Raw genomic sequence first — 21,618 nt, 5'->3', positions numbered from 1 at the left:
AATCCAGAGTTTTTAAAACATTAGGTGGGATTTATGCTAATGCAGTCATTTCTAACCATCCTTTTGTTTATCAGTGGCCTACGTGATTTAAGAATTATCCTCTACCTCAAATTGGAAAAGATCTAAAATATTTTAAAAGAAACATTTTCTATAAATCCATAAAACATAACAGAGTAAAAACAATCAAAATCAAGCCCTGGTTGGGTGGCTCAGTTGGTTGGAGTGTTATCCTGTACAACAAAAGGTTGTGGGTTCGATCCCTGCTTGGGGTATGTATGGGAGGCAACCGATCAATTTTCTCTTTCACATCAACGTTCCTCTTCCTCTTTCTCTCTCTCCCTCTCTACCCTCTCTAAAATTAATTTTAAAAATATCCTTGGGTGAGGATGAAAGAAGAAAAAATTTTAATTTAAATAATCAAAATCGAGAAAAACTTACACCTAAAGGGAGGCAGGGTCAGGGGAAGGAAAAGCTGAACTCCAGTCTGCAAACTGTAAGACATAACCAAGTGGTCATGGCAGGTCTCTGATTTTAGCTCAGAGCTTCCTGGCAATGAAAACCAAGAGGGAATCTTAAAACGGCTTCATAGTTTTCACTAATCACAAGGGGAAATATACTCCAGTTCTTTAAGGGAAACAAAGCTACTCCCCACAGTGAAAGTTCATGTTCTATTTATAGTTGCATCCTGTACTTGTACAGAACCTTGGCAACACAGCATTCCTTTTTCTTTCCATTTAATCCACATGCCTTTTCCTACCATTTAATTCTAAAAGCAATCTTTCATGTAGAGCATCATACAAGGGACCCTGGGAGACTCAGAGCCTCACAAATGAGCCTAAAGTAAATGAGGCAGCGGGCTTCACCAATCTGTTTCTTGCTGTATCCACTATAACACACGGCAATCCGCAAGTGTAGGTGGGATGTCAAGCCAAATAATGATCGAAGTTCACCTATTTCTGAGGGCACATTTGACCCAGAATATAATCTAGAATGTCTATGTACAGACCGTGTACCCCTTACACATGTCTGCATATGTATCTTTTCTTTCAACTGAACTTCTGATAATAAATACACAGCATGCGATTGAATTTGAGGTTATCTGCTCTGTTAAGGGCCAAAAGTGCAAGTGCTCTCTGTGGCTTGCAGAGTTAAGAGAGAATCAGTGGGCTCACCTTAGGCTACAGGGGATCCCTTCTCCTGCTCAGACCTCTAAAGGAGGATGCAGAGCAAACTGAGCAGTAGCAAGATGGAAAAGTCTGAACGGAAGGCTACATTTCTCCCAGGGCTACCATCTTCACTGTCAGCCGGGGAGCCATCTATCACTCTGTAATCCCCGCCCAAGTGGAAAGACAAAACAGTGCTGAGAACAGCATATCTGGAGGGTGTACTCGAACCTTGGGAGGCTGCCTGGTTGCTGATGAGCAAGAATGGGAATGGGGGTGGGAGAAATCGGAATGAGGGTGGTGGCTCTGAGAAATTTGGGAAGAGACTTGTGGTTCTTCTAAGTGCCTATTTTTGTTGTTGTTTCTCCCCAAACATTATGGCTAACATCATACAACTTGTGAAGTTCAGTGCTTTCTTCTGTAGTAAGTGCTCCTTCAAATTCTGGTGTTATCACTTTTTGATTATTAGAGCAGATAAAACTACAGGCTCGCTTTCTCTGTGATACATGAACTGATGAGAAGATGAAGGTTTTTGTCTGTTCTGGGTGGAGACCACATCCACCTACCCAGCACCATGCCCTAAGTCGGGGCTGAGTCTCGGGCACATGTAGTAAGTGATGCCTCTCGTCATCCTTAGTTCATGACATTACCTTGAACTTCTCTTCATAGTTCTCGAAGGCTTCCATTACCATACACACAGCCTCCATGGAGCGTTCCAGCCGGCCATCCACCCCGTTAAAGCGGTACATGCTGCCAGACACATCTACTACCAGGCGCAGGCGTTTGGGTTTCTGTTGGGGGCTTCCCAGCTGAGGGAGGGAACAACAGAGTCTTGTGAACCAGAAAACCATCACTGGCTGCTGTTCTGGAGATCTCACTCACACAGGCCCTGAATGCCAGCACGAGGCAGGCAGGTAAGCCACAGGCTCAGTGCTACATGAGGCAGCGGGAAAGGCATCTACTAACTGCATTTCAGTAAATGGAATTCCAGACTTGTGCTGGTGGTGGGGTCGCATGGGAAAGATCTTCCTTTGGAATATGTGGTCCTTTCAAGACCCAACCTGTTCTAGTAAAACTGCCTTACTGAAGCTGATGCTGTCTTAAAAATAATAAGCTGGAAAGATATAAACCCCAATATATCATTGTCATGTCATACCTCAGACTCGGTTACCCAGCAAGACTGAGCTATTTTGGAAGTCCACATGAATTTTACTTGAACCTACTGTGCAGTGATCTGAAAATCATTTTCCACGGAATCCACGCAAAATGCCAGATTCCTAAAACAAGGTTCCGTGAGAGCGGGTCTGGCAAAGAACTGAAGGAAAATATTCTTTCCGTCTTTTGTCTTTAGTAAGCTTTCAGCTTTCTCCTCCTTCCAGTTACTGAATTACTAGTTCTCTTTGCTTCCTTGGCAGTTAAAGGCATAAAAGTAGCACCTCACTGCTACTTAGCAACAACTGTCAATTAAAATATGAAACCCTCATGAGTTTCAGTTTGATTTTGGACTCATAGCTGACAATTTGCAGAATCAAAAACAAAAGTATATTTGTCAGTTTACTTCTAAGAAAAAAGGAAGAAGAAAAATTCCAGACTATTCTGTTATTATATACTTGCTGACATGTATGAAAATTAATGAGTAAAGTAGTAATTTCAAGAAAATACTGTAGGTATTAATGTAATGGTTTGTGACAAATTCAATATATTCAAAACTTGTTGAGTCTGCCTAAATTAAGCAGAGTGCCACGCATGCTTCCATAACTACTCACAATTTCAGATGTATCTAAACACATTCGTTGACCACAATGAGTCAGTAAAGAAAGCAGTTGTTGACTCAAACCGATGACATGGAAGTACGAACTCCCCAAATTACCAAAGGATCCTCTCTCAAGAAACTTTTATGTGGAAGACGTGACTCCCTCTACCACCAGTCAGTGTGCCCCCAGCTCTCAGTGGCTATTTCACAATTTTGGTAATTCAGGGGCATAGGAAGTCACAGAACCCTCCAAGAAACTCAGTGTTTCACTTTATTGCCCTTGTTTTACAAATATTTTAATATTATGATTATCTAAAGCTTTATATACATTTATGTTGGAGTTATTTAAAGGAAAATTCCTTGTCTTCTATAGTTTTCTGCAGTCATAGGATGGATACACATCTTTAAACTAACAGAACAGAAGAAAACCACCAAGACTACTCTGGTGTTTTCACTCATACGAGCCTCTGGGATTCACAGGCTTTGAGAGTCTTCAGTCCCCTCTAGAGCACCCTGCTCGGTGTCCTGGGAACTGATCTGTAGGGAAGCCTCAGCCCCTCTCTTGGCTGCTGGCCTCCAGGTGGGCTCTGCTGATGGGAGGCACTGGCAGGAGGTCAGCGGGTGAGGGTGGGGTATTTGTTCCCTCGGCCCCTTCTCCGCTGTGGCCCATGGGCGAGCCCTCCCTCTGCTGAGGGCCACCGCTCCTGCTGGACAGCCCTCTCCAGGTTCCAGCAAGTGCTCTCGCCCTCTGTGCCTTTCAGACCGAGGGCGGGTTCGGACCCTGCCGTCGGGATCCCACACCGCCTCTTTCTGGCTTTCCTAAATCCCACCCTTACTTACATGAACTGCCTTATAATTAACTGTTCCATAAATTACTCAATTTGAACATGCCTGCTTGGTGTTTCCTGACTCATGTTTGGATTTTGAATCATATAATAAATAGTATAATAGGGTTTTTTTTTCTAATTTTTTTTAATACAGTGCTTTTCTTGGTTGCCATATTCAGGGTTTCTGGTGTTAGAAGGCAGATGTCTATGGAGAAGGCCAAACTCTCCAAATCTGAGGCGATTAAGTGACCATTACTTACTTGCGGCTCCAGGTCACCCCGGCGTTTGTAGATGGCTTTCTCCCCAGTCAGACCATCAATGATCTTGGCATCATCTAGTTCCCCGGTAGCTTGGTGTCTTAGCCACTGTCTTTCTTTACCTTTAGCCTACAATGACACCACACACAAGTCGGTATTTTAATTAGTTCTGCAGGGTCTAAAGGAAACACACACAGCATCTTTTTAAAAAGTAATGGTTCTGCATGAACACTGTTTCACAAATGGACTGATTTCTGCTCTGGTGACAAAGAAATGCCCTTTATGTGGATTTTGTCAATTTTAATTGTTTCAACATATGTAATGATAAAACAAACTCACTCAGAGCACATACTAATGGGAAAACAGTATGCAAATGAACCCCTTGAGAAATGTGTAACACCTGGAAATGTAATGGTGATGCAATGCTTACAGATTTTTTGGTCACTGTATTCCTAGAAAATTTATTAGGTAGAAAAACAATGAACTTAAACTTGTTAACATTGTCTGCAAGCACAGAAAATATTTAGAACTCTTCATTTTGGAAAAAAGTTGTTATTCAAGTTCTCTGTGACTTACAGTGCAAATGGGAACAGCTGAAAACAACATTGTGTGAACATTTGGTACTCCACATGTCTCGCCGATCATCTCTACTTAAAAATCTAATGGTATTTCCCCATAATACTTTCCCACAGTAAGTTATAGCTATGCCAGGTAGACTAAGATGTTGGGAAAACGCCCTGTCTGGTTTCAGGAACTGTAACCCTGCTGGCAGGTGAAAGGGACCCAAGGCTGGAAATAATCAAGGAGGCCTTGGGCCACTAAGGAGATGAAACCTGTCCCCCTGGCAGGGGAGCAGCCCCCGCCTCCCCCACATCACCCTACTTGGCCCTGTGATGGTTGGTTGTTGATGACAGGTTAAGTTTCCCCATGAGGAGAAACAACCTAAGACAAACATTGGCCAGTATGGGCAGCAGGCATGGACTTGGGGGACACTGAGAAAGGGCAAAAAGGCCTGCACCCCTTGGCTTGGCTTGGACATGGCCAGAGTCCTCATTCTTTCAAGGAAAGAAGTCTCCTTGTCTCTTGGCAGCTCCCTTCCCCCTGCCTGGCTCAGGCTCGAAACAATACTGGAGACAGTTCTAAACTAGATCTGGCGGTTCCTGGGGGAAATCAGGCCTAAAAGTAAATTTTTTAAAGTATGCTTTGTTTCTCCCTCAAAAGTTATGATAGCCAGCTCATGCTGGGATGGAAATTTACATTATTCATAGACCCTGACCCTATATTCTTTGGCACTCTTATGTTTACTACACTCTCATATTTACTTTTCTCTCTTGTTTACTAGTCTCCTCTTGGACCCCTGTAAATCGGTGTGTTCCTGCCATTTGTTTTCTTCCAAACATCATCTATTCTCTGTAAACATTAACATACTGATGTAATGAGATAACCTGTGCATTCCTGTTACCTGGCCCCACTGATAACCTTTTCAGTAAAAGCCTTTGAACAAAGGGGCTCAGGGCCTTCCCCACTAGAAGGAAGAGCCATGTCCCTTCTCCTGGCAAACAGAGAAGTGTTTGTGACGACTTGCGTTTATTCCCAATCCATGACACCCCTGGGTCGGGCTCTGCGGGATTCAGAGCTCCATGCTCCCATCTCAGCTGGCCTGGGACAGTAACCCTCAGAGCCTAGAGCGCTGTGCTCCCTGCGACATGCTCTGTCCCCGTGGCAATTGTTGACTGGACCAGGGACGAGCAGTGACCCGCGCCGCTCACCTGCAACACTAAGATGGTAGTTAAACAATAAAGAATTATAATATCCTAGTCAAAGCATAGCATTTTAACAGCCAGGGATTCTATTTATATTAGGAAGAGGAAGGAATGGTTAAAACATTTTTATGAAGGCAAACTATATAGTATACAGTAGTAAAGATCATGTGCTCTAGAATCAGAGAGGTTGATTCCAGTCTTCCCTTCTGCATGATCAGATGTCTGGCCTCAAAAGTTACTTACCCATTCTGCACTTCAGTGTCTCCATTTCTAAAATGAAAACACTAGTTTCTACTTTATTGAGCTATTTATGATGATCATATGAGCTACTACATCAAATCAGCTGAGAAGGAGCCTGGTAACCTATGTTAGCTGGAATCTTCATCATCATTGTCAGGTGAGACATAAAAAAGACAACCAAGTCCCCCGTTAATTTAAGCACACTTCCATCACTGTTTCATTTGAGGTGGTAGTATGACAGCATTGTCATTGAAAAAAATACAAAGCCATGTTTCAGGTGGCCAGTGTCTATTTTAGAGTCAGACTAACTACCCCACAAAAAAGCCCCACACAATAAAACTCTGGGCAGTGTTGTATGTGTTTTCTTGTTCCTCATATGCTTGCTGCAAACAGGTACAAAATTACTGTATGTATTTGAATACAGATATATTAATGTGAATATTAAATAAAAAGAGGAACACTCCTAAGCTGCCAGCATAAACATATTAAATTTGTTCGGCAGTTAATTCCACAAACTACTAGGTTTGTGCCCATTGCGAGTGTGTCCTTTCCTGATGCATGCTCTTGGTTAAGGACCCCATGATCCCAAAGAAAAATGGGACTCATTGGAGCATAGCTCAATGAGTTCATGTAACTTCATAAAATATACAGCTACATATGGCAGGAGGAAGGGACGAGTAGAGTCTTCTAGAATCCTTTTTCAGTGGGCTATGGACCAGACAAGGCTTAGCTGTCCCTGCAACAGTGATGGGGACCCAGCTCCTATCTCCTCCTTTTCCGGATCATTCCTGATGTCTTGCTTCTAGGATACCTTCTGCTGCCAACATAATTGTGGATGAGCATTTAGGTACCTCTCAATTCTGAGATTCTATGACTCTAGGAGATACCTATATGCAGATCATGACATCGAATGCCTTTCACAGGTGAAGACAGACTCTCACAGATTAGTCTAGGCTGGGAACATGAGCACTGCAGAAAATGCGAGTGGTAGCAGTAGTCAGCTGCCATCAACACGGTGTGGAAGCTGGATTCTAGAGCTGGGTATGAGAATATGGGATTAGAACTGGCATGGGAGTGCGTGACACGTTATGCCACAGCTGTGTCACTGGTATCAAGTACTGCTTTTCAAAGTTTCATCAATTCCATTGGCAAGGCAATGACCCTGAGGACTACCCGCCCAATTCCACTAGCTGCTACATGATTTTATTAACAAGTGATGTGTTAACCCCATAAAGAACCATAGCAATGCCTGCAATTTAAGTAATTTTTGTGATTTTTAATTCAGGTTACAACTGTAGTAATAATAAATTAAAACCCCTACCACCTAACCATAGTAAAAATATAAAATGCCAAAATTCTAAATAATAATTCTATCCCATTCCCCAAATTTTAATGTTTCTGAAAACAGAAGATATCTTCTAATTGATGGCATAAGACACTTGACAAGGTAACAGTCAGAGGGTTTAATTGTGACCTGGTTGTTATACCTGGAGGACATACACTGACCTTGGCTGAGCATAGCAGGTATCATTCCATTGAATTTTTTTCCACTGGCAGCACAGAAAATTGACTTTTAATTTGAGTTAAAATTCCTAATTCTTAACTTAAATGGATTAAGAAACATGATACTACAATAAAGCATTAGAATAATGAGCAAAGACGTGGAGCCTTAGGATACAAATATAAGTGAAGCATGATTCTTTGCTGGAGAAATGACTGCTCTTCCAATAAGGTGTACAAAGGTATAATTCCCTGACAGAAGGAATCTGGGTCTAAATTTGTTAGGAGGACATATGCATAGGGGACTGTATGTCACAGGCTAGGCCTTGAAATTAAAGAGAGGAGAAACCTCTACATTTCATAAAATATATCACAGCATTCTTAAAGTTAGTGGAAAGTTGGGGGGACTGACTCATGTACCATGAGTCACTGAGTAATCACTCAGACAGTATACACCTGTTCAAAAGTTCAGAGGAAGCTACTGAACTTCCAGTCACATGTAATTCAATTAAGTACAATATATAACTCTCAGTTTAACCAAATACTAAGTGTAGAGAATATTGCAGTTTTTGGACTTCTGGTCAAGATGGCAGCATAGGCAGACATGGCTCACCTCTTTGCACAACCACAACAAAATTACAACTAAAATATGGAACAGAGAAGATGGCGGAGGAGTGAATGGGAGTCACGCTGACCTCCTCCCAAAACCAAACTGGAATTGCAACTAAATAATGGAGTAATCACCTGGAAAGCAGTGGAGCGATAGTGGGAGAGGAGCCTTGGTGCTGCGGACAGTGGATTCTACTCTCACACATCCCAATGGGTGAGAAGTGCGGTAGAGGCTCGAGAGGGTGGGCTGGGTGCCCACGGGCACTGGCACCAGAGGGACATTGAAACGGCCAGTTAGCTTCCCCGAGAAGAACGGGGTCTGAATCATAAACAGGAACCCCTAAACTACAGCAGCTAAAGCCGAGAAAATACAGACAAAACGCAACCCCAAAAAGCTTAGGGGTGCTCTCTGCCAGAGACAGGTGGCTGGGGATGCAAAGAGACATTTAAAGGGCACACGCAAAAGTTGCAGCGGCAGCCACCCTCCTTGATCTCTCGGTAGAGGCGGTAGCAGGGTGGGCTGGTGCCTGGGAAAAGACTGGTGAGGAAAACTTTGTGAAGAGAACTGACACTGCGGCCGGTGGAGCCCCGGTGATAACACGCCTCCCACTCTGCAGCTACCATCTCGCTCAGGCATAAGGGAATCAATTAACCTGCCTTTTGTGCGCTCCGCACACAGCTTGTATGCCGGTGAGCTACGGGGCTGAGTGCAGACTGGCTGGGAGAGCCTTGAGGAGAGACTGGAGATGGAGGCGTTGGGGAAAGAACGGGAGGAGGAACCGGGGAGTCCCGACTCCCTCCCCATTCTGTACTCTCCATTGTGGACTGGAAAGGCGCGACCCCAAAGAGGCAGAAGCGGGGCGCGCATGAACCAGACTGCCTGCGATTGAAACGCAGTCCACACAGGGGGTGGATCCTTGGCCGAAGGGGTCACAGAACTGCCCGGAGGCCCCTGAGGAGAGACTAGAAACGGAGGCGTTGGCGAAAGAATGGGAGGAGGAATCGGGGAGTCCCGACTCCTTCTCCTTGCCGTAGTCTCCATTGCGCAGGAAGAGGCCACACCCCCAAAGAGCCAAAAGCCGAAAAGCACCCATAGACACCCCAAAAACACCCAGTGCAGGTGCGCACACTGTGCTGAGTGACCGGCGAGGGTTGGCGAACGTGTGTGTGACCCGCATGGGCTGGCGAATGCTTGCACCGGCGGGCAAGGCCTCCCACAGATTGGCACCAATACGGCCTGCGAGGGAGTGCACAGAGCCCCAAGGGCAGGCGTAAATTGACCCGCCCGCCAGCGATTGCGGAGCGGCCCACAAAATTAGTAGAGCTGCCCAGAGTCCCTGGAAGAGAGACCAGAGACAGGATTAACCGGAGAGTCCTGGAGCTGACTTCCTCCCATTTCCGTAGTCCCCATTTGGCGAGGGCAAGCAACGCACCCAAAGAGCCAAAAGCGGGGAAAATACACAATAGATGACCCTAAACTGACCAGTGCCGCGGAGCTCGCTGGCCAGCGGGGCCAGATGAGTACGCGAGGTGGCGAATAAGCCCCCTGGTCTGGGGCAAGCACATGCGAGCCCAGGCAGGCGGGGGACCCTGCCGCGCTGGGAGCGCGCTCAAGGAGCCCGCGCGAGAGCGCAGAGAGATTCCCAAAAAATCGCCCAGCCCTGAATGAAGGGGTCACAGAGCTGCTCCAAGCAGGAGTCAGACACAGACATTAGACTCCTGGATGCTCAAACAAACAACCCAAGGTCCTATAGGGTCAAAAACTGACATTATCACAGGAAGGCCCAGAAAGAAAAGTAAAGGACAAAAATACTTAACAGATTCTCACAAAAATGGGAAGAAAAAGAAGTTCCCCTCAAATGAGTGGAAAAGGGGACTCCCCACAGAGAGAGCTCAATGAAATAGAGGCAAGGGAACTATCAGATACTGAATTCAAAACAATGGTTCTAAGGAAGCTCAATGAGCTCAGCCAGCTCAAAGAGAACTATGAGAAACTGCAGAGAAACTATCAGGATCTTACAGCAAACTATATCAGCCTGGAAAAGGACATAGAAACTATCAAGAAGACACAAGAGGATATGAAGAATACCATTTCTGAATTGAAGAACACAGTAGAAGGAATCCAAAGAAGGCTGGATGAAGCTGAGGATCGAATCAGTGAGATGGAGGATAAGGTAGAAAGAAGCTCCCAGAAAGAACAAGAAATGGAAAAACAGCTCAAAAAGAATGAATAGGCATTTAGGGAAATGCAGGACAACCTGAAACGCAATAATATCCATATAATAGGGATACCAGAAGGAGAAGAAGAGGAGCAAGGGATAGAGAACCTCCTCGAAAAAGTAATGATGGAAAATTTCCCTAATTTGAGGAGAGAAAGGCTCTCATGGACCCAGGAGGCACAGAGGACCCCACTCAAGAGGGACTCAAGGAGGTCCACTCTAAGACACATCATCATTAAAATGGCAAATGTCAAAGACAAAGAGAGAATCCTCAAGGCAGCAAGGGAGAAGGAGAAAGTAACATACAAGGGGGCCCAGACACGCCTAGGAGCTGACTTCTCAACAGAAACACTACAAGCCAAAAGGGAATGGCAACAAATATTCCAAGCCATGAAAAGCAAGGGCCTACAGCCAAGGCTGCTCTACCCAGCTAGGCTCTCCATTAAAATACAAGGGGAAATAAGGAGTTTCCCAGACAAGAGAAGACTAAAAGAATACATCTCTACCAAACCAGCACTCCAAGTATATGCTAAGGGGACTGGTTTAAGAAGATGAAGGAAAAGAATGAGAGAGAGAGGAACACAGGTACAAAGAGAAAAGATGGTAAGTTTCTACCAGTAATATCTCTCAATGTGAATGGACTAAATGCCCCAATCAAAAGACACAGGGTAGCTGAATGGATAAGAAAACATGACCCACACATATGCTGCCTACAAGAGACCCACCTCAGAGCAAGAGACCTACACAGATTGAAAGTAAAGGGATGGAAAATAATATTCCAAGCAAATGGGCATGAGAAAAAGGCCGGGGTTGCCATACTTGTATCAGACAAAGTACATTTCAAAACAAAGGCCATAAAGAGAGACCCGGAGGGGCACTTTATAATACTCAAAGGAAGAATCTATCAAGAAGACATCAACATTGTAAACTTATATGCTCCCAATATAGGAGCCCCCAAGTTTATAAGGAAATTGTTGGATGACTTCAAAAAAGATATAGACAGCAACACACTGATAGTAGGGGATTTCAACACCCCACTACCAAAAATGGACAGATCTTCCAAACAAAACATTAATAAACATATTGTGGCGCTGAATGACACACTGAATCAAAGAGACTTAACTGACATATATAGAACCTTACATCCCAAAGAAGAAAAATACACATTCTTTTCAAATGCTCATGGCAGTTTTTCAAAGATAGACCACATGATAGGACACAAAGCAAACCTCAGCAAATTCAGAAAAACTGAAATAATACCAAACTTTTTCTCGGACCACAAGGGCTTGAAACTGGAAATCAACCTCAAAAAGAAACTTCAAAAACTTGCAAACTTATGGAGACTCAACAGTACACTATTAAACAATGAATGGGTCAATAATGAGATAAGAGAAGAAATCAAAAAATTTCTGGAAAAAATGAAAATGAACAGACAACAGTCCAAAACCTATGGGACGCAGCAAATGTCCTGAGAGGGAAGTTCATAGCAATACAGGCTTACCTAAAACAGATAGAAACATTTCAAATAAAAGACCTAACACTACAACTTCAAGAACTGGAGAAACAACAACAAATAAATCCCAGAGCAAGTAGAAGGAAGGAAATAGTCAAGATTAGAGCAGAACTGAATGACATAGAGACAAAAAGAACAATTCAGAGGATCCACCAATCCAGAAGCTGGTTCTTGGAAAAGATAAATAAAATTGACAAGCCATTAAGCAGACTCATCAAGAAAAAAAGGGAGAGGACCCAAATTAATAATATCTGAAATGAAAGAGGAGAAATAACAACTGATACCACAGAAATACAAAGGATTGTCAGAAACTATTATGAACAATTATATGCCAAGAAATTTGAAAATCTTGACAAAATGGACAAATTTTTAGAAAAGTATAATCTTCCAACACTGAAGGAGGAAGAAACAGAAACAGACCGATAACAGCTGAGGAAATGGAAGCAGTCATCAAGAAACTCCCAGCACACAAAAGCCCAGGGCCGGATGGTTTCATAGGAGAATGTTACAAAACATTTAAGGAAGAGCTAACCCCTCTGTCCTTCTCAGACTATTCCAAAAAATCCAAGAGGAGGGAAGACTCCCAGACTCTTTCTATAAGGCCAGCATCACCCTGATCCCAAAACCAGATAAAGACCCTACAAAGAAAGAAAACTACAGGCCAATTTCCCTGATGAACATAGATGCTAAAATCCTCAACAAAATATTGGCAAACCGCATCCAGCAATACATTAAAAAGATTATCCACCACGATCAAGTGAGATTCATCCCAGGCATGCAGGGATGGTTCAATATACACAAATCAGTAAACGTGATATATCACATAAATAAAAGAAAAGACAAAAACCACATGATCATCTCGCTAGATGCAGAAAAAGCATTCGATAAGGTACAGCACCCATTTATGATCAAAACACTCAGCAAAATGGGAATAAATGGGGCATTCCTCAACATAATAAAGGCCATATATGAAAAACCTACAGCCAATATCATACTCAACGGGCAAAAACTGAAAGCTTTCCTACTAAGATTGGGAACGCGACAAGGATGTCCGCTCTCACCGCTTCTTTTCAACATCGTATTGGAAGTCCTAGCCACAGCGGTCAGACAAGAGAAAGAGATAAAAGGCATCCAAATAGGAAAGGAGGCAGTAAAGCTATCATTGTTTGCAGATGACATGATAGTGTACATAGAAAACCCTGTAGGCTCTACCAAAAAACTCCTCAACCTAATAAGTGAATTTGGCAAAACAGCAGGATACAAAGTCAACATTCAGAAATCAAAGGCATTTTTGTACACCACCAATGAAATAGAAGAAGAAATCAGAGAAAAAATACCATTCGATATAGCAAGAAGAAAAATAAAGTATCTAGGCATAAATTTAACCAAAGACGTATAACACCTGTATGCACAAAACTATACAACATTGAAAAAAGAAATTGAGGAAGACACAAATAAATGAAAGCATATACCGTGCTCATGGATTGGAAGAATTAATAGCATCAAAATGTCCATACTACCCAAAGCAATTTATAGATTCAACGCAATCCCTATTAAGATACCAATGACGTATTTCACAGACATAGAACAGACATTTCAAAAATTTATATGGAACCATAAAAGACCCTGAATAGCCGCAGCAATTTTGAGAAAGAAACACAAAGTAGGAGGGATCACAATACCGGACATCAAACTCTACTACAAAGCCACTATACTCAAAACAATCTGGTACTGGCACAAGAACAGACCCATAGACCAGTGGAACAGAATAGAAAGCCCAGAAATAAGCCCAGGTCTCTATGGGCATCTAATATTTGACAAAGGGGGCAGAAGCATAAAATGGAGCAATAATAGCCTCTTCAACAATTGGTGTTGGGAGAGTTGGATGGCTACATGCAAAAGATTGAAATTGGATCATCAGCTGACACCATACACAAAAATAAACTCAGGATGGAGAAAAGACTTAAATATAAGTCGCAACACCATCAAAGTCCTAGAGGAGAACATTGGCAGGAAACTCTCAGATATCCCGCGCAGCAATTTTTTCACTGATATGTCTCCTAAAGCAAGGGACATAAAGGAAAGAATAGACAAGTGGGACCTCATCAAAATAAGAAGCTTCTGCACGGCTAAAGAAAACATCAGCAAAATGAAAAGGGAGCCAACCCTATGGGAAAATAATTTGCTAATGATACATCAGATAGAGGTTTGATCTCCAAGATATATAAAGAACTCACTCGACTCCACTCCAAGAAGACAAACGATCCAATCAAAAAATGGGCAAAGGACCTGGGCAGACGCTTTTCCAAGGAGGAGATATAGAGGGCCCAGAGGCATTTGAAAGGATGCTCAGCATCACTAGCCATCAGAGAAATGCAGATCAAAACCGCCATGAGGTACCACCTCACACCAGTCAGAGTGGCCATCATAAACAGATCAACAAACAGCAGGTGCTGGCGAGGCTGTGGAGAAAAGGGAACCCTAGTACACTGTTGGTGGGAATGCAGACTGGTGCAGCCACTGTGGAAAGCAGTGTGGAATTTCCTCAAAAAGCTGAAAATGGAACTGCCTTTCTATCCAGTGATTCCCCTGCTGGGACTATACCCTAAGAACACCAAAATGCCAATACAAAAGAACCTATGCACCCCAATGTTCATAGCAGCACAATTTACAATAGCCAAGTGTTAGAAGCAACCGAAATGCCCATCAGTAGATGATTGGATCAAAAAATTATGGTACATTTACACAATGGAATACTATGCAGCAGAAAGAAAAAAAGAACTACTAAACTTCGCGACAGCATGGATAGAACTGGAGAGCATTATGCTAAGCGAAATAAGCCAGGGGGTGAAAGACAAATACCATATGATCTCACCTATAAGTGGAACTTAACCAACAATACAAAGATGCAAAGAAAATATGACCAGCAACACTGAAAGGAAAAGAAATCAACAGAGACAAGAGGGAAGGAGGGGGCAGGGAAAGGGAAGGGAAGGGGAAAGTCAAGGAACACATAGCAAGGACTCATGGACAAAACCAAAGGGGAAGAGCTGAGGGAGGGGAGGAGGGAGGGGGCAAGGAAAAGTGGTGGGGGGGAGGCAGAGACAAATGTATTTAAAAAATAAATTAAAATAAAAGAGAGCTAGAGAAGTGAAAAAAAAAAAAACCCACACATCAATATGTGTTTAAAGAATAAAATAATAAAATAAAATAAAATAAAATAAAATATAGAACAACCATTGCTCAGAAATGACAGAAATCAAGTTGAATGGAAGCTGACATTTACAGAATTAAAGAAACCACATCCATCCAGACTGGTAGGAGGGGCGCAGACACAGAACAGGCTAGTCCCACAACCACATGTGGTGGATAAAAATTTGGGAGGGATATCTTGGGAGTGAGGAATCCTAGCCCTATACCAGGGCCCCCAGCCCTGGGTTCCAGTGCCAGGAAGATAAGTCCTCACATCTTCTGGCTGCAAAAACCAGCGGGGATTGAGTCCGTAGAAGAAACTGCTGGAATCCCAAGCAGTTCCTCTTAAAGAACCCACACATGGACCTACCTACTCCGACTCACTCCCTCTGGGCTCTAGCACTGGAGAGGTGGGTTGAGAAGCACCATGGCATGCAAGGGGAGGCTTAAGTGACTGGCATTGGGGCAAGCAGAGGCCATTGTCCCTTTTCTGGGCCCTCCCTCCACAGTGTCAGCAGACTGGTACCATATTTAAGATTCCATCAACCTGGATAACACTGTTTGACCTGCCTTGGAGATCCCCAGAGCCTCTGCCCCACCCAACTTATGGGCCCACCCAAGCTGCTTTTCCATATGAACAAACATGCAGCAGTTGGCCTTAGTGAGTCCCAGGCCCAGAACTAGCAGCCTAGATTCACAGCTTGGCTTCGCTTGGAAATCTCCAAGCCCAGCACAAGTAGCATCTCAGGTTGCTTTATAGTTCATGCAGGGTGGCCCCAGGCAAAACACAGGTGGGGGCTGATCTTGGCCTGCACCCCTTTGGAAAACCCAGGGCCAGAGCACCTGGTGGACAGCTACAGACCACATTAGAGTACCATCACCCTGCTACTGCATAGCTGATCCTCCACGGAGGGCAGAGGTCGGTGGTCAGTGGTCATGGCTAATGCTTGCAGTGAACTGGACTGAGTAAATCCCTCCCATTGATTGGCCAACAGCAATCAAGGCTCAACTACAAGAGGATGGTGTTCTCTACCCACATGAAGGGTACACCTCGAGTACCCAGCTTGGGTGATAGGGGAGGCTGTGCTACTGGACCCTCTAGACACCTACTACATTAGGCCACACTGACAAGCACAGAGTCAAAGAAGCTCTATCTCATACATAGAAACAAACACAGGAAGGCTGCTAAAATGAGGAGACAAAGAAACATAGCCCAAATGAAAGAACAGATAAAACTCTAGAAAAAGAGTTAAACAATAGGGAGAGAAGCATCAGGTGCAGAGTTCAAAACACTGGTTATAAGGATGCTCAAGGAACTTAGTGAGGCCCTTAACAGGATAAAAAAGATCCAGTCAGAAATGCAGGATACACTGATTGAAATAATAAACAATTTACAGGGAACAACAGGATAGTGGATGAAGCTGCGAATCAAATCAATGATTTGGAACATAAGCAAATGAAAAACAACCTATCAGAATAACAAGGAGAAAAGAGCATCCAAAAAAATGAGGATACTATAAGCAGCCTCTGGAACAACTTCAAGTTTACCATCATTTGCATCATAGGGGTGCCAGGAAGAGAAGAGGAAGAGCAAGAAATAGGAAATCTATTTGAAAGATAATGAAAGAAAGCTTCCCTAATTTGGTGATGGAAATAGACAGACAAGTCCAGGAAGCACAGAGTCCCAAACAAGATGGAGGCAAAGAGGCCCACACCAAGATACATCATAATTAAAATGCCAAAGGTTAAAGATAAAGAGATAGGGGGGGTGTGGAACAATGGGTGAGAGGTGAGGATCTTAAGAAGTACAGATAGGTAGTTATGGAACAGCCATGGGGATGTAAAGTACGGTATAGGAAATGGCATAGCCAAAGAACTTACAGTCATGACCTGGGGACATGAACAATGGTGGGGGGATTCCTGAGGGATTGGGGAGTTCTGGGTGGAGAGGAGCAAAGGGGGAAAAATCAGGACAACTGTTATAGTATAATCAATACAATATACTTTAAAAAAAGAAAATATTGCAGTTTTTGATAAGACTAGAGATTATACTGTCAATTCTAAAGGAATCGAAGAAGTCCGTATCATGAGTATGGGTTAATAAAAAAGAAAAAATAAAGCATTGTGTCATTCTCTAGCTCATTGCTCTAGTTTACTTTCTTTATACTTATCGCTGTTTACGAATGTATTATTTCTTTGTCTCTATTATCTACGGGCTCTACTCAAAAGTAAGGGTCATGGATAAGAGCTCTTATGCCACTCCAGGTCAAGAACAGTGCCTGACACATAGTAGGTGTTCTATAAAAATTTACTGAATGAAAGTTGATTGCTTACTGTAAAATGTTAAGTGATAAATGTATGAAATGAAAGCATGTATATATAGATAATATTACCTCAATGTATATACATGTATGTTACATACATACAGAAATATGTAGGATAAAACAAATAAAACATTAATAGTCATGGTAATTTTTGAGTTATGGAATTATGGGTGATATTGTTTTCTTTTTATTTCTTTATTTTCCAATTTTCATATAACTTGTGACTTTTAAAATCTGAAAAAAACAGAAATAAGCTTTTTTTCTTCAAAGGGGTTTTAAAAAATCATTTTATATTTTTAAGAAACAAATCTTTGAGACCAGCTTACAGGTTATGGAGAACAAAGCTTCTCAAATTTAGTGTGCAGACAAATAACTTAGGGATTTTTTTGAAATGCGATTCCTGATTCAGTAGGTCTAGGCTGGTACCTGAGACTCTGCATTTCTAAGAAGTTCGCAGGTATAGCTGGCCCACAGACCACACACTGATGAGGAAGGACACAGAGGATTCCTGGGGAACATAAGTGGTCTACGCAATGCCTGTCGAAAACCATCATATAGAAGTGCACTAGCAAAGACCCAGTCTCTCTCTGAAGTTTGCTCCTTACCTCAGATAAACTATTAAAATGGTGTTAAGATCCTTCACCTTCACAGGGATGGCCACGGCCATTACTTTCCCCCAAAATGTAATATGTACCAAACTTCACCTTATTAAAAAACCTATCAAGAGGATAACAAGACAATCCACAGACTGGAAGAAAATATTTACAAAAGACATAACTGATTAAAAAAACTACTAACCAAAATATACAAAGAACTCTTAAAACTAAACAAGAAAACGAACAAATCAGTTTAAAAAATGGGAAGAGGATCTGAACAGACACCTTACTAAAGAAAATACACAGATGGCAAAAAAACATATGGAAAGATGATTAACATCATATATAACTGGGGAATCACAATGAGAATGAGATATCACTACACACCTATTAGAATGGTCAAAATCCAAAACACTGACAACACCAAATGCTGGTAAGAATGTGGAGAAACAGCAACTCTCATTCACTATTGGTGGGAATGCAAAATGCTACAGCCCCTTTTGAAGGCAGTTTGGCAGTTTCTTACAAAACTGAACATACTCTTATCATACAACCCAACAATTGCCCTCTTCGGTTATTTGTCCAAATGAATTGAAATTTATGTCTACATAAAAACCTGCACATAGATGTTTATAGCAGCTTTATTTATAATTGCTAAAACTTGGAAGCAATGAAGAAGCCCTTCAGTAGGTGAATGGATGGTTAAACTGGGGTACATCCAGACAATAGAATATTATTCAGTGCTAAAAAGAAATGATCTATCAAGCATGGAAAGACATGTGGACACTTAAATGCATATTACGAAGTGAAAGAAGTCAATCAGGAAAAGCTGCATATTGTAGGATTCCAACTATGTGACATTCTAGGAAAGGCAAAACTATGGAGACAGCATAAAGATCAATGGTTGCCAGGGGCAGGGATGAACAGGTGCAGCACAGAGGATTTTTAGGGCAGTGAAATATTCTGAATGATATTATAATGATTAATACATATAATTATTCTTTTGTCCAAATCCATAGAATGTACAACACAAGAGTGAACCATACTGTAAACTATGGACTTTGGGTGATAACAATGTGTCAATTTAGGCTCATCGATTATAAAAAAAGTCTCACTCTATTGGAGGATGCTGATACCATGGGAGGCTATGCCTGTGTGGGGTGTGGAGCAGGAGATACACAGAAACTCTGTACTTTCTGCTCAGTTTTGCTTTGAATGTAACACTGGTCTGAAATATGAAATCTGTTTTTAAAAAATGTAGTTATAAATGTAATGACAGCACCTTACAGTGCAGAACATTTTCATTTCAGGAATGCATGTTCAAGGCAAAGAGTGGCTCATGGGAGAAAACGTGTCAGATTAGAATACAGCATATGAGAATCCTAGTCTTGGCTCACTGTGGGCAAATTATTAAGATTCTCTGGGTCTCAGTCGTCCTATCTGCAAAATGAGGAGGCACTGTCCGTGAATGCCTGTTTGAAGTGTAGCAGTCTACATTTAATTAGTATGGAAAATAACCTGTGTTAAGAGAAGGATTTCCTAATTAGATTTTTACCCTTTGCCTCTTCCTAATTGTATCATAATGGTAATGACAGTAATAATTTCTCAGATAACTGGGAATTGGCTCCAATTTGTAAGCTTCTGAAAGCAAATTGATCAAGAATGCTAAAAGTGATGGAAAAAATGTGTTTTTTTTTCAGTAGCAAATCTATTCCTCAGTAATAGAAGTACATAAATTATCTGATAAGTGCAACAAATTATGGGAAAGTAATTTCTTAAAAATAGTCATTCTGTGTTCATTTTGACATTAGTCTTAATGCAGTTTATTTTAAGCTAGCTTGCTATTGATGTTAAGCATTTTGAGAGACTTAGGTGGATAATTAGTAATAGGAAATTAGCTTTTGCTTTCCAAACTTCATCATCCTTCAATCCCAACATCCACATTCAAAAGAAAGCACAAAACATCTAGAACCCAGCAGACATGTAACTTGATGAAAATCTTTTACTTCATTATCCAGAGTTTTGGGGATACTAAAATCTCGTACTCATCTGTCTGAGACTCTCAGTAATTCACATTGTTCTCCCAATTGGGATAGAGCCAGATCTAAGAAATATTAAGAACAATTAGAGTTCATTATATATCAACAGATAAATGCTTATAGTATGGATATGTATTTTTGAAGAATACCTAAAATATTAATAAGCATTTGGACATAATTGAGTAAAACAACAGAAACAGATGACCACATTACCATAACAAAAGTGAAAGAATTTACTAAACGTCATATCCAGGAAAACATTCTATGATGTTATTTTGTACTCCTAGGATTTAAATTTAAGATTGCCAAAGAATACCACAATTGCATGCTTTATGCTAATCAGACAGGAGTATTATCTAAATATAATTTTTAGTGGATTATCCTCTAAATATATTGATAAAGAGCCCACTGTAATAAAGCAATCTGGAGTAATTATAGTTTGCTATTTTATATATTCCTGTATTTGACTAAACTAACTTAGTGCATTTAACATTTACAAGGATAATTTTTTCTTCAATTCCTTTTGTAGGCTTGCAAGATAGAAGTCACATTGGCCAACTAACTTTCAAAGTTAATGTATTATGAGGCAGCTCTCTAAGAGTATAAAGGGAACAAATGTTAACTCCTTATGAAAGAGTTTACAAAATCCTGCCTTATTAATACCCATTCCAGACAATTGTTAGAAACTAAAGGCACAAAACAAGGGAATTGCAGGTCACGTGTCTTTGTGGATGTGGAGGGGAAAAGGTATGAGGTGTTGAAGAGCAATAGAGTCATGACCTATTGAAGGCTTGTTAAACAACTAGCACAGAAGCACTGCAGACTTCTTCTTTTGGTGTACCTGCTAATAATTTGTAAAAAAGATAAAAGCAGGTCCTTTTTAGGGAACTTATTATTGTCCTTGGTGAGGAGGTTAAAGAATCATAAAATACTCACTTTTCCCTTAAATATTAAGTTTGTCTGCTGTCTCTGGACTCGCTATTATGTTAAGAACCTAAAGATTTTAGGTCTTAATTTTCTTATGCTGATGTTGTTTCTTTTGCTACATACAATTAGATTATCATCCCTTAAGGCATTGTTTAGCTCAAGATTCTGTTTCCATTAATGCATGCCAATACAGACCTTAGTAAAATCTGGGGTGAGAGTAAGGAAGGGATATGCTTTTTCCAATAAACCTGATACTGCTTTCTTATTCTTTTTTTGTTTGTTTTGGTCAACCTTGTAAAATTTAAGTATAACACACTTGTAATAAAGTGCACAAATCTTAAGTGCAGAGTTCAAGGAACTTTAAACACAAACACACCCTGGCTCCCACCTGCACCTCCACAGCTTCCCAGGGCCTCCGTCGGACTTCACTGTCCCCCGCCACAGGCGAGCCCCCATTCCGACTTTGTCACTGTAGATGAGGTTTGCCTGTTTTTGAACTTCATAAAATGGAATCATACAATATGCACTCTTTTGTGTCTGGCTTCTTTGGCTCAACATTGTTCCTCTGAGAGTCCCTATGTTGGTGTGTGTAGTAGCACTTTATTCTCTTTCACAGCTGTAAAAATATTTAATAATATGTTTTTGTCAGTTTATCCATTGTACAACTGTGTTGTACCCAGTGTGGGGCTATTATGA

At 41.6% G+C, this 21,618-nt stretch overlaps 1 protein-coding gene across 2 annotated transcripts in view; it reads right to left on the bottom strand.

The window, feature by feature from the left end:
• VWA8 (von Willebrand factor A domain containing 8) overlaps nucleotides 1–21,618 on the bottom strand; it is a 390,182-nt gene that overhangs the window by 22,374 nt on the left and 346,190 nt on the right. For both annotated transcript variants that reach the window (XM_054586385.1, XM_054586386.1), the window contains exons 41-42: nucleotides 4,004–4,129; nucleotides 1,814–1,972 (exon numbers count right to left, since the gene is read on the bottom strand). In XM_054586385.1, the coding sequence (XP_054442360.1) occupies nucleotides 1,814–1,972; nucleotides 4,004–4,129 (285 nt within the window). The remainder of the gene's footprint in view (nucleotides 1–1,813; nucleotides 1,973–4,003; nucleotides 4,130–21,618) is intronic.

Source organism: Pteronotus mesoamericanus, unplaced genomic scaffold, assembly GCF_021234165.1.
Source record: "Pteronotus mesoamericanus isolate MK-2021 breed Mesoamerican mustached bat unplaced genomic scaffold, CSHL_Meso_final contig_94, whole genome shotgun sequence".
NCBI classification, from domain to species: Eukaryota; Metazoa; Chordata; class Mammalia; order Chiroptera; family Mormoopidae; genus Pteronotus; species Pteronotus mesoamericanus.
Note: the sequence above shows the minus strand (reverse complement) of the source record. Positions and strands in the feature narration are given on the sequence as shown.